The following is a 15,589-nucleotide window of genomic DNA, read 5'->3' as shown; positions in this document are numbered from 1 at the left end:
GGAATAGCGTTACTCTAGGTTCACTACTAGAGTAAAGGGGGCAGGGCCTTGTGTTCACTGCCTGGAAGAGAACTAGGCACACACACAGGAAGTACCTGCCAAGTGAACTTCTTTACCAAGAGTTTCATTCTCCCAAAATTCAGCCATTTACTGACCACAGGCAGGGCCTAACCTAGCACTGCAAAGGGCACACACGGCGTCAAAGGTCCTATGCCGAAGCCGCATCTAGCTTAGAGGGGTGGGCAATCCTTGCTAAGTCCACCACCTGTCCTGCTGCGTGTGGCAACCCGGACCCCAAGAACCCGCAACGCTTTAACAACCAGGTTACAAAAAACGGTTGTTTCAAGAAGAAAGGCAGAGGGTGGTTAGTGCAGACTCACAATCAAGTTATTTTTCCTGCAAAACTTTCCTAAATAAAGGGGTTACATTAAGTTATATTTTATATTTTGTGATTACAGGCTAAAAATACCCCCATTACAGGCTAAAAATACCCCGTCAAAGTGGACAAGGGCTTCGATAGTTATTTATTGGAATTTTTATTTGGAAGTCATTTTACGCTCAAGAAAAGCTTCAAGAATTAAAACAGAATCAAGAACACTGATAGACCCTTTGCCTAGAAACAGCTCACCCTGTCTGCTCCAACACTGCTCTTTCATCCCTTCTCAGGATGTGATGTGATGTGATATGTGATGTGATATGTGACGTGATATGTGATGTGATGTGACGTGATATGTGATGTGATATGTGACGTGATATGTGATGTGATATGTGACGTGATGTGATATGTGACGTGATGTGATATGTGGTGTGATATGTGATGTGATGTGATATGTGACGTGATATGTGATGTGATGTGACGTGATATGTGATATGTGACGTGATATGTGACGTGATATGTGATATGTGACGTGATATGTGACGTGATATGTGACGTGATGTGATATGATGTGATGTGATGTGATATGTGATGTGATATGTGACGTGATGTGATATGTGACGTGATATGTGATGTGATGTGACGTGATATGTGACGTGATATGTGATGTGATGTGACGTGATATGTGATGTGATATGTGACGTGATATGTGATGTGATATGTGACATGATGTGATATGTGATGTGATGTGATATGTGACGTGATATGTGATGTGATGTGACGTGATATGTGACGTGATGTGATAAGTGACGTGATATGTGACGTGATGTGATATGTGACGTGATATGTGATGTGATATGTGATGTGATATGTGACGTGATATGTGATGTGATGTGACATTGAATAGGGATATTCTCTTAACACAATAGCCTAGTTATCAAAGTCACTCAATTTAACACATGCTGTGCTTTTAGCTACCATGTATAGTCTGGTTGTGTTATGATCCAATAACAAACACCCATTACAGCAGTTTCCCCTCCAGCAGGGAACCCACCCTAGGGTTGGGTATCACGTTTAGTTATCATGTCTGCTCAGTTTCCTTTAATCCACAGCCTTTCTTGTATGACTGACATTTTAAAGACAGTAGTCCCCATCTCCCTTTTTTTTTTTATTTTTGCCAGTTTTGATCCAAAAAGTTGACTTCAGTTGAATAAAAATATCCGTACACCTGAAATGCTATGATCTTATTTAGATGGGTAGATTTTTCTATGCATATTTAATCATTTGCTCTGTACTTAAAATGTAGATCTCTCTGAGGTTGGAAGTAATGGGAAAACTATCTGATTTCTATAGTTCTGATTCTAAATAAAACTTTTCAGCAATGCAAACTGCAGCATTATACATGTACAATATCAGAGCACATCTTCCCAAAGCCTCTGCCATCAGCCACTCGAGTCTCTGAGTCTCTCTCTCCCTCTCCTCCTCTCCCTTCTTCCCTTCCTCCCCTCCACACACAGATTTTCTCAAGATCTTTCTGCTATAAAGGAAATGTTCACCTACAGAGACTCTGGTCTTGATTGACTCTTACTAAGATTTCAGGCACCATCAACACAATCAAATCTCTGGCTTTGCCTAGAGTTTGGGTTTCTGTCGATTTTCATTTAAGAAAGTTAATACGTTAACTATTGCAAGACTCTGACTTAACTTTTGGCTCTTAGTAGACAATGCTCGAATCCAGCCTTCCAGGTACAGGAAGTTAAAATCAAACAAGGAAAGCAGCTCTTATAGTGGGGACACATATCCTACCAAAGAGAACCTTCCAGTTCCACGAGAGGCCACCCACCTCCTCTTCTCAAATCTAAATGTCGTATTTGGATAAATGAAGCCAAGCAGGAGGTTGAAAGACAAAATACAGCCACTTAGTGCCGATCGTTTTACGGCAAGCCACCTGGGCAGCGGACCCCAGACTGCAGGTCTGGAACAGGCCACCTGTCAACCTCACCCAACGGCAATTCCCAAGGTGCAGGAGGGTCTCCTGTTGGCCGCACCCGGTTGGGAAGCCACCTCGGGCACTTTACTTCAACTGGCAGGTGGTGGGACAGTGGCAGCGCACCTCATGTGCAACTTAGCAAATTCAACCACGTGCACTGGCCAGAACGGCAAGGGGACAGCAGTTCACACAGACAGCCCACGACTCCAGAGGCGCATGCCCTGGAGGGAGCTCACGGCCTGGCTGGAATCTCCCAGCTCCACCGAGGCTCCCCCTTGGCAGGAACCCTTCATCCCATGAGATGACCGAGTCAGGTGACCCTGCAGATTTCAAGGGTAATTTTTACCTCAAGGAAGTTTTGTCCTTCTTGTTGATTTTGGAACCTAATTCCCACATTGAGAGACAGCTCCACTGTCTGGAATGGAAGAGCATGCCATTAAACACACACACACACACACACACACAAACGGTTTTGGAACACTGGGTTTGCTGACATCTAGTCTCTCCAGCCAAATCCTTTGCTGTGACTGAATCCGTGGCAGACGCAAGACCATGAGCTTTACATCCTGCAAGCAGTCTTAATGACTTGCTCAAATTTTACATTAAAAAATTTTTTTAATTTTATCTTTTTTTTCTTTGTTATTTTATCTTTTTAAATTTTTTGTTGTTGTTGAGGGGGTGGGTAATTAGGTCATTTAGTTATTTAATGGAGGCACTGGGGATTGAACCCAGGACCTCGTGCATGCTAGGCGTGCGCTCTGCCACCGAGCTATACCCTCTCCCCTTATTTTTAATTATAACCGCAAAACACCAGCGTAATAGAAACTCAGAACCCACTTTGGCTCTCTCTGTGCCTGTGGTAAATGAAATACCTAATCTTCTGCTTCTTTTTTTAAAAATGTTTCTGTCATGCACGTACTGCTTCTCAAGAAACTCCAGAAGCTCCTTCCAAACCTTTCCTCGCTAGGCCAATCCCATTCTAATAATGTTGCCCCGTTTCCGCATCAGCACATCCCTACATTCCCAACACTGGGCCACGATTTAAAACCCTATTAAATGGACTCACTCATTCAGAGCAGCCAAACTTCCTGGTCTACCTTGGTAATTCACTGAAATATCCTATCTGTTATTTTCCTTCTAGAAATAAACTGTAATTTTTTGAATCCTGAGAACATTATCCATAACAAAAGATGGTTTAGATTTACAAAGCTGAGAAACGAAATCTAATCAAAACACTTAGTGAGGCCAGATCGGATTCCCAGTGGCACTCACCCCAGACAAGGCGGTACAAAGGGGTGTGACACCCAGCGCCACACAAGAAACAGTATCCAATGTTTAAGCTGCCTCGGTCTCCTCAAGGAATTTCTTTTGCCAGGTGACGCGGTCACTGTCCAGTGCTAAGCCAATATCCCTGGCTTCCATTTACGTGAGTTAACTCCTCGGGTGATCAGTTACAGATTCTTTGAGGCAATTTTGTTTTTTCAGGCCTGAGTACTTAACCCCACTTTCAAAACAAAATTCCTTGGGAAACGCTCCCAAGGCCTCCATGCCCTGGATGCCGTACCTAGTTCTTTGATCTATTCAAATCCTACCCAGTTTCCATCTCAAGGCCCCACAGCCCTGCCCCAAGCCCACAATCCCGACAGATCCACCATTCAACAGATGCTCTGCTTGTTAGCAAATCATAAATTTGTAACAACAGCAACAACAAAAAAAACCCCACCAAATTTCCCCTGGGCAAAGCCGCCCTCACCTGCCACCCAGCCTCCTCACCCCCCAACCACAGCCCCCAGCCCACTCTACCCCACCCCTACCTGCACCCAAACTGCTCTTAAGTCCCCAACATCTTATAAGCTTGTCCCACACGCTGCTGCAGAGCTGATCCCTCTTCCCTCCCTCCTCCTTACACACACTCTTCTCTTGAATTCTGGAAAAATCCACCCTGCTGATTTCCTCCCTTCCCCCACCCCCACCCCTTCATCCCCTCGGTGGTCTCCTCCTCCATAGGCTTTACTGGACAGCTCATAGGCAGGCAAGCTGGACTTGTCCAGAACAGGCCCTCAGAGGCCACAGGGCTTTTGCACATTCACTTCCCCCTGCTCAGAAGGATCTTTCTCCCGCTCTGCAGCAGGCAAACCACCCTCCATGCCCTGCAGGTCTCAGCTGAGATCACGGGTACTCGGAGAAATGCTGCCTGACACCCCAACCTCAGTTAATTCCCGTTACTCCCTCTCACTCCCTCTGTACTTACCACCATCGATAATTCTGCATTTCGTGGTTTTGCCCCTCCACCCCTCAACTACATGCTTCACGAGAACACAGCCTGACGCTGCTGGATGCGATGCTCTCTTGGCTTTCTCCTCTTTTTTAAAGACAAATAATTAAACGGATTTTGCCAACACATCTGCAAAATGTAACAGTCTGAAATATAAACACTTCCACAAAGCAAAAACTGTTTTAGTTATTATAATTGCTATCACTGTTTTGCAGGAACGTTATCTCTGAGGCTAGGGAAGGGACAAAAATCATAAACGTGTAACTCTACACTGATTTCTTCTCTGGAGGGGAAAAAAAAATCCAGAATACATATATTCTGATTTCAAGTAGAAGCACCTGACTGGATTAGATTCATTTCTGAAAACAGTTTCTAAGCCTCTGCGAAACTAACACACCCCCACACAGGCAAGACACTTTGAAGGCTAAATATAGCCTCCTGAAAGGAGAAATATCTGAAGCACGGGAGGTCCAGGAATCATGGTGCACAAGGCAATAACGCGACCCCGCTGCAGTGCCTCTCCTGCTCGCCGCTACCCACACGATCCTCATCACCCAGAAAATATACCAAGCTCTCCCAACCTGCAGATTCTGTATATATTTTATCAAGTTTACATGTGCCGAGAAAGAAGTGTGTGATTCCACAAGGCTCATGGGAAACCCTCTCACCCCTCCCTGCTCCCACTCCTCAGCTCTCCGAGGGCAACCACCCCCAGTTCTCAACTGGTTCTCTTCCCATTTACCTCCGCTTCTCCAACGAACGCGCTGGGCCAACTACTTCAATTTTCCATGTAGACACTGGCTGGCAACTTTCAGAAGCAGAGAACGTAGCTCCCAGTTCACTCACCACCACCACCGGCCACTCACACCTCACTTAGGCAACTGTTTGGGTTAGATCACTGGTCCATAATTACGTTATTATAATTACACAAACATTGCTGAGAGCTGAGCTTTTAGTAAAAGGAGGAAGCCTTCTTCCTAACCTACCCAGCTTTTTATTTTCCCTGGAGTTGACACCTGCCCTGGAATTCTTGGCTGATCTAGCTTTTTGGGTACCAGTAATCTGCCCACAAGCTCTCCTCTGGTGTGTGCATCTTCCTTCAGTATCAATACTCCGCTCCTCTTCTCCCAGGAGCTGTCCTGGGGCCTCTTCCATGCTCCAGGCCGGGCTGCGGATGAGACCCTCATCTCAGGGTCTCCTATCACCATCATCCTGGAGATTCCCTTCTAAGGATTTCTTCTTAAACAAGAAACAAAAAGCACAAACTACTAGGTGAAAAGAATGGTGCATCTGACTGCATGAAAATTAAGAATGTTGGTTCTTCAAAAGAACCATAACAAAAACAAAAAGGCCAGGCATACAGCGAGAGATTTTTCAATACATTACAGTTGAAAAAGAACACAGAACACAGACACATGTCCATGCACACACACAATGAGCTCTGAAATAGGAAAAAGTCACAAACACTTCTCAAAAGGCAAAACAAATACTTAATAAACACATAAAAAGATTCTTAACACTCAGAGTGATAAAAGGAAACATCACCTCAGCGGTCCTCGGGTACGATTTTAATACCTACCAGATTGGCAAAAAGTAACATCTCTGGCAACACCAAGTGTTGGCAAGGATTATCACCATGGGAACTTTTGCACACTGAGGCCAGAACTATAAATTAGCACAATCACTTTGGAAAGCAACTTGGAATTATCCAGAAAAGTTGAAAATGCACAACCCTGGGCCCCCATATTAGGGCTGTTCACAGACATTCCAGCTCTCCTCTCCTTGCAGGCACATAGTAGGACGGCATCTCCCATGGCTCTGAGGTCACACACAGCCATGTGACTTGCTTCCGTCAATGTAAAATGAGTGAAAGGGACAGGTGTCACATACGCGTGGAAACTCTTAAGAGCCAGTGTGAGACTGACCAAGTTGCTTTCTCGACTGCCGTGGTGATCATGGAAACAGAAGAGATGAGCTTCCATCAGCCCTCTTTGAGGGCCTACAATGAGAAGAGACCCCTGCAGACCCACACTGGACATTCAGCATGAGGGAGAAATCAACATGAGTCCACAGAGATTTAGGGGGTGTTTGTTACCACAGCATACCCTAGCCCATCCTGGCTGATACACCCAACAAGGTCAGTTATAGGTTTACCCTCTAGAGCTTTCCCATGTGTGAACATTATACAAGAATGTTTGTAGCAGCATTATCTGTAACAGCAGAACAACAATAACTAGAAACCCAAATATCAACTGATAGGAGAATGAATAAATAAATAATGGTATATTTATTTAATGGATTACTCCCCATCAACGAAAATGAATGAACTTGGCTGCATGTATCACCATGGTTCAATGCTAGGGAAATATAACATACATACAAAACTATGTAACTGGGAGTGGAAACACAAGCTTCAGAAAAATACATAGAGTATGACTCCCCTGGTAAAGAGTTTAAAAACATACACACAAAACTTAACAATGTATTGATCAGAGATACACATAAATGTATCAAAACTAAAAAGCAAGGGACATAACTCTAACACATAACTCAGGCTGGTAGTGCCCACATGGGAGGGGAATACAATCAGGGAAACACACAAGAACTCTCAAGCATTGGAAATATTCTGTTTTTAGTAATAGCTGGTGGGTATCACATAACTTAAATTTGATGTTTACATTATATACGCCTTTGCACACAGAAGACTTCATATTTCAAAACTTCAAGCAAACTATCATCCTATTCTTTTTGAATGTCCATTCTCTCTGAGTATTTATTTATTCAGAATAAAACTAATCACAAAATACAGTACCTTTTCCTAAGGAGATCTTATTGGGGGCTGTTTTTCTTGTTTTTGCTGATTTCTCTTTCTCTTTTTTTTTAAGTTAACAAAAGAGGAAGCAGAAAAATAATAAAATCTGGTGGTTACAACACACCCACCAAAAGTTCAAGAATATTAATGACTCAGATTCGGAGAGCCGTGTCAGCCGACTGGTGATGTGCAGGGGAAATCATGCCGGGTCTGTACAGTACCATATTTTAATGGAGGGACAGGGGGTGGAACCCAGGATCTCGTGCATGCTATAAAGGTTACCAACGGGTGGCTCTAACAGCTAGCCTGGTGCAGCAGCTGCCAAACTTCCACTAACCCTTCCAAGCATGCAGGGCCGGCGTGAGGAATCACCATCACAACCCTCCATTATTACTTCTTCCTTTTTCTGCATCATTTCCATTTTCAGGGTGATGCAAAACATGTCTCAACCTCAAAGGCTCACATCGATCGATTCCACTTGGGCATCCACATGTCCACTGAATATGTATCCAGACCTGGGACCTCCCTTCTGGAGCCCTAGGTCTGGTCTGCTAGGAACAGATAAAGCCACAGAGAGCCACCACATGACAAACCGGGGTCAGCGCTGTAAAGGGAAAGTACAGAGGACTGGCGGGGTCGGGGGAGGTACATCTCCAGGCAGTGGCGCTCCGGCTGAGACTGAAGGGTGAGAAGAACTAGCTGGGCAGCGGGGGAGGGGAGAGCACCCCAGGCACAGGGGACAGCCCGCCAAGGCCCTGGGAGGCCCTGTGCTCAAGAACAGAAGGAGGAGGAGAAAGAACCTAAGAGGAGGAGCAGGGGCAGCTCATGCCACATCCAACAAGCCGTCAAAATACGCCCAGGGCTGCTTTTCAGTACAGTTGATTACAGTTTGACAAAATAGAGGGGGGAACATCTATGCCAGAAATATGATCAGATTTGCTACTTTCATTTTATTTATTTATTTTTATTCTAATGGAGGGTCAGGAGGTGGAACCCAGGATCTCGTGCACGCTAAGCACGTGCTCTAACACTGAGCTCTACTTACCCCCATTTTCATTTTAAATAAATCCCCCTTCTATCCAATGCTGCCAGAATGTGGCGTCAAGATCATAAAATCTTATCCCTTCACAGCTAGTCAATGAATTTTTTAAGCCCTACATGCCTCTCATTTCCAGTGCTTCCTAAAGAGCCCCAATTAGGCTGCAACGGCCTCGGCTACCCGGCCACCCACACACTCATACCTCCTATTATTTCCTGCAGAGGCACAGCCCTGCCTTGTTTGATTATCTAATTACAAATACACGGCCCTTATGTCCTCGTTAAATGCAGCTGTTGCAAACCCCAAAGCTTCTGTTAATGGCTTATCAGCCCTTAGAGATGTACTGGTTATTCTGCTTATGGAAATCTTCCGATTTCTGCTCCTGAAATCAAAGTACTTCCTTTATTTGTGATTTCTTCCTTATTGTGCGTTTGGAAAACAAGACCAATATGGGGGAAGTCTGCCCAGGGCAACCGCCGCCCTGCTGAGCCAAAGGGGGTTTGGTGGTGGTCATGGCGGAGGTGAAGTCCACCACCAGCTTCAGCCACCTGAGCAGGGCTCCAGCCAAGGTGAGACGGACTGGCCAAGAAAGTCAACGCCGGGGCTGGGCTTCGCCACATTCCAACCATTCAACACAGCCATTCTGAGCAAGCCTGGGGCCCCCATGTGAATCCCTGGATGAAGCTCCCCCAGTCGCTGGGACACTGTTCCAAAGGCAGGAGACAATTCATCCTGGGCAGGGCTGGCCACTAGCACCCAGTGCCCTTTATTTACTAGGATTCAATGTGGTCAAAGACCCCCTGTACCCAAATCCTGCTGGCATAGATCTCTATTTAAATATTTGACCTTCTAATTACATGCATTAAATCCAGCACTAGTACATAAATGAATGTTCCTTACATTCTTCACTGCAACGCAAACTTCTCTCCAACACTTACGTTCTAAGAAGCCCTCTTGTTATTCAGTTTTTAAACTGTTACTTTGCTTCTCCTTTTTTCAAACCTACTAGGTGACAAACACAGCTAAGCCCTTGATGTATACTCTTTGTTTTCGTTCTAACCTTTATTATAATTGGAAGACTTGCGCACTGCTGATGGGAATGCAAGATGGGGAAAGCCATGGTGCAAAACAGTCTCTCACCCTCTAAAGTAAGTTCCTGCCCCTGGCTGGAGGCAGCGTTGTAACAAGGACTCAGAGAAACTGAATAAACCAGCCCCGATCCGTCACCAACAGACTTATCTTGACTCCGAAGCCTGCATTGTCCACTTCAACACCACACTTCCTCCCTTGACCCTAACTGTTAGGAAATCAGTCAGCCCATAATGGCTACAAACGCTGGGGCAGGAACACGGGCCAAAGGGAGACACTCTGAAAAGCAGAAAATATCAGTATTTGATTCAAATCACAACTTTTAAACTGCCAGCCTCTTTGGGAAAAGAACTGGCTAAGATTATACAGGAATGTACATAACAAAACACTGAAACATAAATAAAATCCTTCAGAGGGGCACATCTGGGTGGTGATATTTGGTCTTTAAAGTTACGTTTATGCTGCTTATTTTTCCTTTCCCTGCCAAATCCTACTAATATAGAGGTGATTTACAATGTTGTTAGTTTCAGGTGCACAGCAAAGTGATTCAGTTACACATTCACATATATATTATTTTTCAGATTCTTTTTCATTATAGGTTACTACAAGATATTGAATACAGGTCCCTGTGCTCTACAGTAGGTCCTTGTTTATCTATTTAATATACAGTGGTGTGTGTCTGCTGCTCATTTTAAGTGCGTCAGAGAACGCGGGGGAGAGGGCAGTGATGCTCAGTGTTCTGTCCACCGCCCTCCAAAGCCTAACTTCTCCCACTCTGTTCTCCCAGAGCTGACTGACCTTTTAGACGAAATATGCCCACAGGCTGGAGACTCCACCCAATGCAACACTGTATAACTTGACTTCCTCCCTTCCAGGGCAACAAAATCACTCTACTGGGGAGTTTCAGGAACATCTTCCAATACTGTGTTCAGCCATACCATGTTCTAAGTGGAGGGAAAGGTCATTGCCTTCCCCTACGGCCCCCTCTGCCCCCTCCCCAGCCCAGGATCTCCTCCCCTAGGCGGGTCCCGGGAGCTGGTCATGGGAGCCACCTGAGAGGCTGGTGCCCTGTGCTCAGTTTCCATCAAAGGAGGGAGCTACAAAAAAAGATGGGGGGGGAGGTGGAGTGGGGAAGAGGGGGATGAGGAGGTCTCTGATTCCCATCCACCCTCTCCAGCTTTCCACAGGGGTCAGCCAGCAGCTCCACAGGAGGCCAAGGACAGAGGGGATGTTCCTGTCCCAGGTGAGCAGCTCAGCCTGTCTGTAAGCTGGACCTCTGCGCCCACTCAACCTTGAAGAAAAACGGATCCAGGAACGCACATACTAGTCCATCCTTTCATCCTACAAATGTTTACTGAGCACATGCTATGTGCTGGGCACCACCATGGGTCAAATAACCTGCCCTCGCAGAACAGACAACTTCACAGGGGCAACAATGAACAAAATAAACATTGTCTATATTAGAAAGTGAGAAAGTGATGGAGAAAATAAAACTGGAGATGGAGACAGAGAGAGAGAGAGAGAGAGAAAGAGAGAGAGAGAGAGAGTGTGTGTGTGTGTGTGTGTGTAAGAGGATGAATTACCATCTTCAATAAAACCAAACCTTATCTTTCTGAGGGTGGGCAAGTTTTAAACATGTCAGATTACTTTAAACACCAAAGGAGCCCTCATGTGTTCAAGCGCCTACTACCTAACAGCAAATTCAGCATCACAACAAAAGAAGAGGCGCTTCCTTTTACTGCTCCTTTACATTTTATCCCCAACCCCTCTTAACCACCTCCACTCGCTTTTCTCCTAAGAAAAGCCTAAAACCAGTCACAATTCACACCCATTCATTTCACAGATAAACTCAGCCTAAGCTTTAAGTCTTTGAAATAAATTACTAAAAAGTCTGCCAGATTAGAATTCTCTGTTTTCTGGAAATCGCCACCCAGGAGCCGGCCTCTGTATCACATCAGTCTTGATTTTACAACATTCGTTAGGGGCCCCCAGTAAGACCAGCCCATTGGTGGATGTGGTAACAGGGTTGCTTAATCCACACAGCATGTAACTGGGCCCCCGGCTAAACGCCCCAAGTAGCCAGCTGCCGAGGGGATGTCATCCTTTCACAATCATCAGAAAGTTCTAAGTCTCCAGGAAATAAAGCAAAGTGTCTGGGGTCTTTTTGTGGGGTATTTTCCTCCCTTTTCTGGCTGATTATACTACCTTTAAGGAAAAGAAAATTGTGCCTATTCACAGTACCCCAAACCAAAGTAAAGCCCGAGTAAGGTCAAAGGCACAGGAGCGATGACAGCTTGATGCTGGGACGCAGTAGGAGGGGCGCATCACTCAGTTCATCTCAGACAGACTGGACAGCAAAGCGGGCTCTCCGGAAAGGAAGCCAGCCTGAGCCTCCACCGGGCATCGCCTCTGAAGCTTTTCCCCTCCGTGTCTGGACCCGTCTCTCCTGCAGGACGCTGAACAACCTGAAGTCTTTCCCAAAGCAGCCGCAGGTGCATCCCATATGCAGTGTGTGGTGAATTCAGTCAATAAACGTTTGCGGGACCAACGCTCCTTGTGTTTCCTGTTTCACAAATCTTCAAGCCCTTTCCTCACCTTCCGTTAAAGGAGACCATTTACAGGCCAGATACTGTGCTTAACACACCAAAAATTAAGATTCGTTGCCCTCAAAGTATTGGGGTGGGGGGCAAATCCCTCCTCTGGCTTCTCTGCCTGTGATGGGACCCACAGGATGCCATCAACCTCCATGTCCCAAGAGCCTGGGCGGCACTAAGTCTCACTGTGCTATTCCCTTACTAACTCCCCCACTTAAAACAGCTCCCAGAGCAGGCCCACCTGCTACCCACCTGTCCCCACTGCTTGCCAAGACCACAGGTCACCCCACCACCCCTTCCATCCAGAAATCCTGCCAACTCCTATTGACTCCCTGGGGCTGGCTCAGTGAAGTCTTCGCTTCACGAGGAATCCAACTGTCAGCTTTCTGACCTTCCCAGTCTAACGTCTGGGAAGGGTAATTCCCCTAGCTTCTGACCTTCCAGGATTTATTCATCACATTTCCCTGTAGACTTTACTCCAGGAGGGCCTCCCCCAGAATATGCAGACAAGTCACCAACAGTAAGCCCGGGGACCCAACCTCTGGCCCTTGACCCTGCTCTGTTGGCCTTGGTTTCCTCCACGGTAAAAGAAGGGACGTAATGGGAAGGTCTTGTTTCAGATTTCAAAATTTGAAAAGTCCTTATGGGTTCCCTAGATACAACAGGAAAAGGCTAATATTGCTCCTGCACTGGCCTGTTTGAACAGGTGTTCCCGCTAATGCAAGCTGAAAATCGAGCATTTGGACAAAGAGTTTTGAACTATAACTTTAAGGGGGAAAAAAGCTTTGTTTGTTTTATGAATTTTACAAGCCTGAGTTTTTTCCTCCTTCCTATCACTTCTTGGAAGAAAGTGAAGGGATGGGGGCTTAGTTTTGCTGCCAAGATTAAGAGCTCGGGATTCGCACCACCTGGGTTTCTCCTCAAGGCGTGGAGACCGAGCCCGGCCGGCCCAGCCCGCCCGGCCCTCCCGCCCCACAGTCCCGGATTGCCTGGGCCTCCCGAGCTGCGCCCCGCCGTGGGCTGGCCGTGGCCCCGGCCGCGACACCACCTGGAGCCTCGGGTGCGTCCAGATGGCCAGGTCGGGCCATGTCACCTGGCCCCGCACCGCGGCCCCGCTCCTCCCGCGGCGGCCCTCGCTCCAGCCGCTGTTTCTCCTTGGACTCCCGAGCCAAGTCCGGCTTCCAGGCGGTCGCTGGGCCAGGCGGCGAAGGCACCTGCGTCTCCCGGGAAAACGCACGAGCTCGCAAGTCCCTGGTGCCACCATCCTCGATGGGGCTGGCCAGAGAAATGCAGGAGAAAGGAAAACAAGCCCGAGGAAGGGCCGACCCGGCCCGGCGTCTCCCAGAAACCACCACCTGCGCGGCAACCCGGGGTCGGGGCCGCGGGCCCGGAGGGAAGCGCGGTCCGGGCCCGGCCGCGGAGCCCGCCCCGGCGCGCTCTTACCCGTGAGCCGGCCGCCCCCCTCGCCGTGCCCGCGGCGCCGCTGCAGGATGAAGTAGCAGCTGCTCTTCTGAGTCACCCAGAGCTTCAGGGCGTTCTTCAGCAGCACCTCCTCGGGCTTGAGCCACATCGCAGCGGTCCGGCCGCGCCCGCGGGCCCCGGCTCACATCGCCCCGGCCGCCGGGCCGAGCCCGCTCGGGAGGAGGCGGCGGCGGCGGCAGCGAGAGCCCAGCCAGCCGGCGCCCTGCGCTCGGGAGTCCGTAGAGCGCGGCAGGCGCAGCTCGCCCCTTGCGGCCCGCGCAGCCCGCGCGCCCGCCCCGCCCCCAGCCGCCGAGGCCCGCCCCTCGCCCCGCCCCCGGGTCCCGGGCCCCGCCCCCCGGCCGCCCCGCCGGCTCCCGGGACACCGCCCGGTTTCCGAGTCCCGGCGGCTCCAGCGCAGTTCCGGAGTGGAGGGAGGAAGTCCGATCCCGGCCGCCAGGCTCCCTGCCTCTCCCCCTGCGCCCGCGGGGGGCGCCGCGGCCCCTCTCCCCTCCTCCGCCCCGACGAGGAGGCCGCCCGGGGAGCAGGAGGAGGAGGAGATGGGGAGAGGACCTCTTGTCACAGCTGCAGGTTGCCGACCTAGAGCATTTATCTTTCGGGGGACAGAACGCACGCCAGGAAACCGGGGTGTGTGGAATCACACAGCATTTAAAATAACAAGAAACATTTTTACAAGTAACAAAAAAAAGCATTAAAAATTAAAACCGATTATTTTCCGATTTGTTTTTAAATGCTGAGCGTACGTTTTCGATGCTCTGACGAGTGTTCCCCCACGGAACAGCAGAAGGGGCAGCGACGTTGTAGGACCCTGAGGCAAGTTTCCGACCAAACTCAACGCGGGACGCCCCTTGTGGGCACAGAAGATAAGGACATTAGGGCCCCCCACTGTGGGTAGCCTACCCAGGGAAGAAACCAGTCACGTTGGTTCTCAGAGAATTGAAAAGCTGGGGAATGTGGAGTAGGTGATAGTAAAGAAAAACTACAGGGAATGCCGAGGTAGGGTTTTAAAAATTAGTATTTCCCCAAAGCGTGGCAGTAGACACGTCGTGGGGGGAGGGTATAGCTCAAGTGGTAGAGCGCATGCTTAGCATACACCAGGTCCTGGGTTCAATCCCCAGTACTTCCTCTAAAAATAAGTAATCCTAATTACCTCCCCCACCCCCGCCCCCCAAGAAAGAAATAGACACCTGGTAGCTGGTAGTTGGCCTTGAACAGGCTGGGGGCCCTCTGAGCAGTCTCCACCTGGGGGCAGAGAGACAGGAAAGGAAACTCCATCAACATGACCCTAGAGCATGACCCTTGGGTTTTGTCAAAGGGATCCAGGACAAAATGTGACTGTTAATTAGGACAAAACTGAGAAGTACAAGTCAAGTCAGTGAGCCTCTTTACTGGAAGCCTAGAAACCTGGACCTGGTGCGGCAGGTAAGAAGCCAGGTAGGAGCCCTGTGCCCCAAACAGGACCGCCCACCCAGGGGCAGGGGCGTCTGTGGTCCAGACTGCAGGCCCTGGTCAAAAACCCTCTGAGCACAGCTGAGGAAGGAAGTCAGCTGTACTCGGGGGGATTGGGGTGCCTGGGAGCACACAGAGTGGGCATGGATGGCTGAAGAATCTTCCAGAAATACTCACTGGCACCCCCCCACTCTCAGACACGGGGCCAGGCCATGAAATTGCAGAGATGAGTGGAACATGAGCCATGCCCCAAAGGACTCACAGGTAGAAGAGCAAACCCCAAGTGTCATGAGGGTCAGGCAGAGGACAGTGGGGGTGCACAGACTGAAGGATCAGTTCCTCAGGGAGGGGACTGAGAAAGCCCCACAGAACAGCTGTGGTTTGACCCGGGCTTGGAAAGTGAATGTGTCTGCCACGAGGTCAAGTAGGGAGGGCTGGTCTGGCAAGTGGATCAGCACGTATGTCCTTGTGGTTTGGGGCACGCCT

General features: G+C 48.6%; 1 protein-coding gene across 1 annotated transcript in view; it reads right to left on the bottom strand.

The window, feature by feature from the left end:
- TBC1D8 (TBC1 domain family member 8) overlaps positions 1 to 13,933 on the bottom strand; it is a 96,809-nt gene extending 82,876 nt beyond the window's left edge. The window contains 1 exon segment of the mRNA XM_032469696.1: positions 13,619 to 13,933. Coding sequence (XP_032325587.1) covers positions 13,619 to 13,745 — 127 coding nt within the window. The 5' untranslated portion in view covers positions 13,746 to 13,933.
- Positions 13,934 to 15,589: the final 1,656 nt, after the last annotated feature.

The sequence above is a fragment of the Camelus ferus genome, chromosome 28, assembly GCF_009834535.1.
Source record: "Camelus ferus isolate YT-003-E chromosome 28, BCGSAC_Cfer_1.0, whole genome shotgun sequence".
Classification (NCBI taxonomy): Eukaryota; Metazoa; Chordata; class Mammalia; order Artiodactyla; family Camelidae; genus Camelus; species Camelus ferus.
Note: the sequence above shows the minus strand (reverse complement) of the source record. Positions and strands in the feature narration are given on the sequence as shown.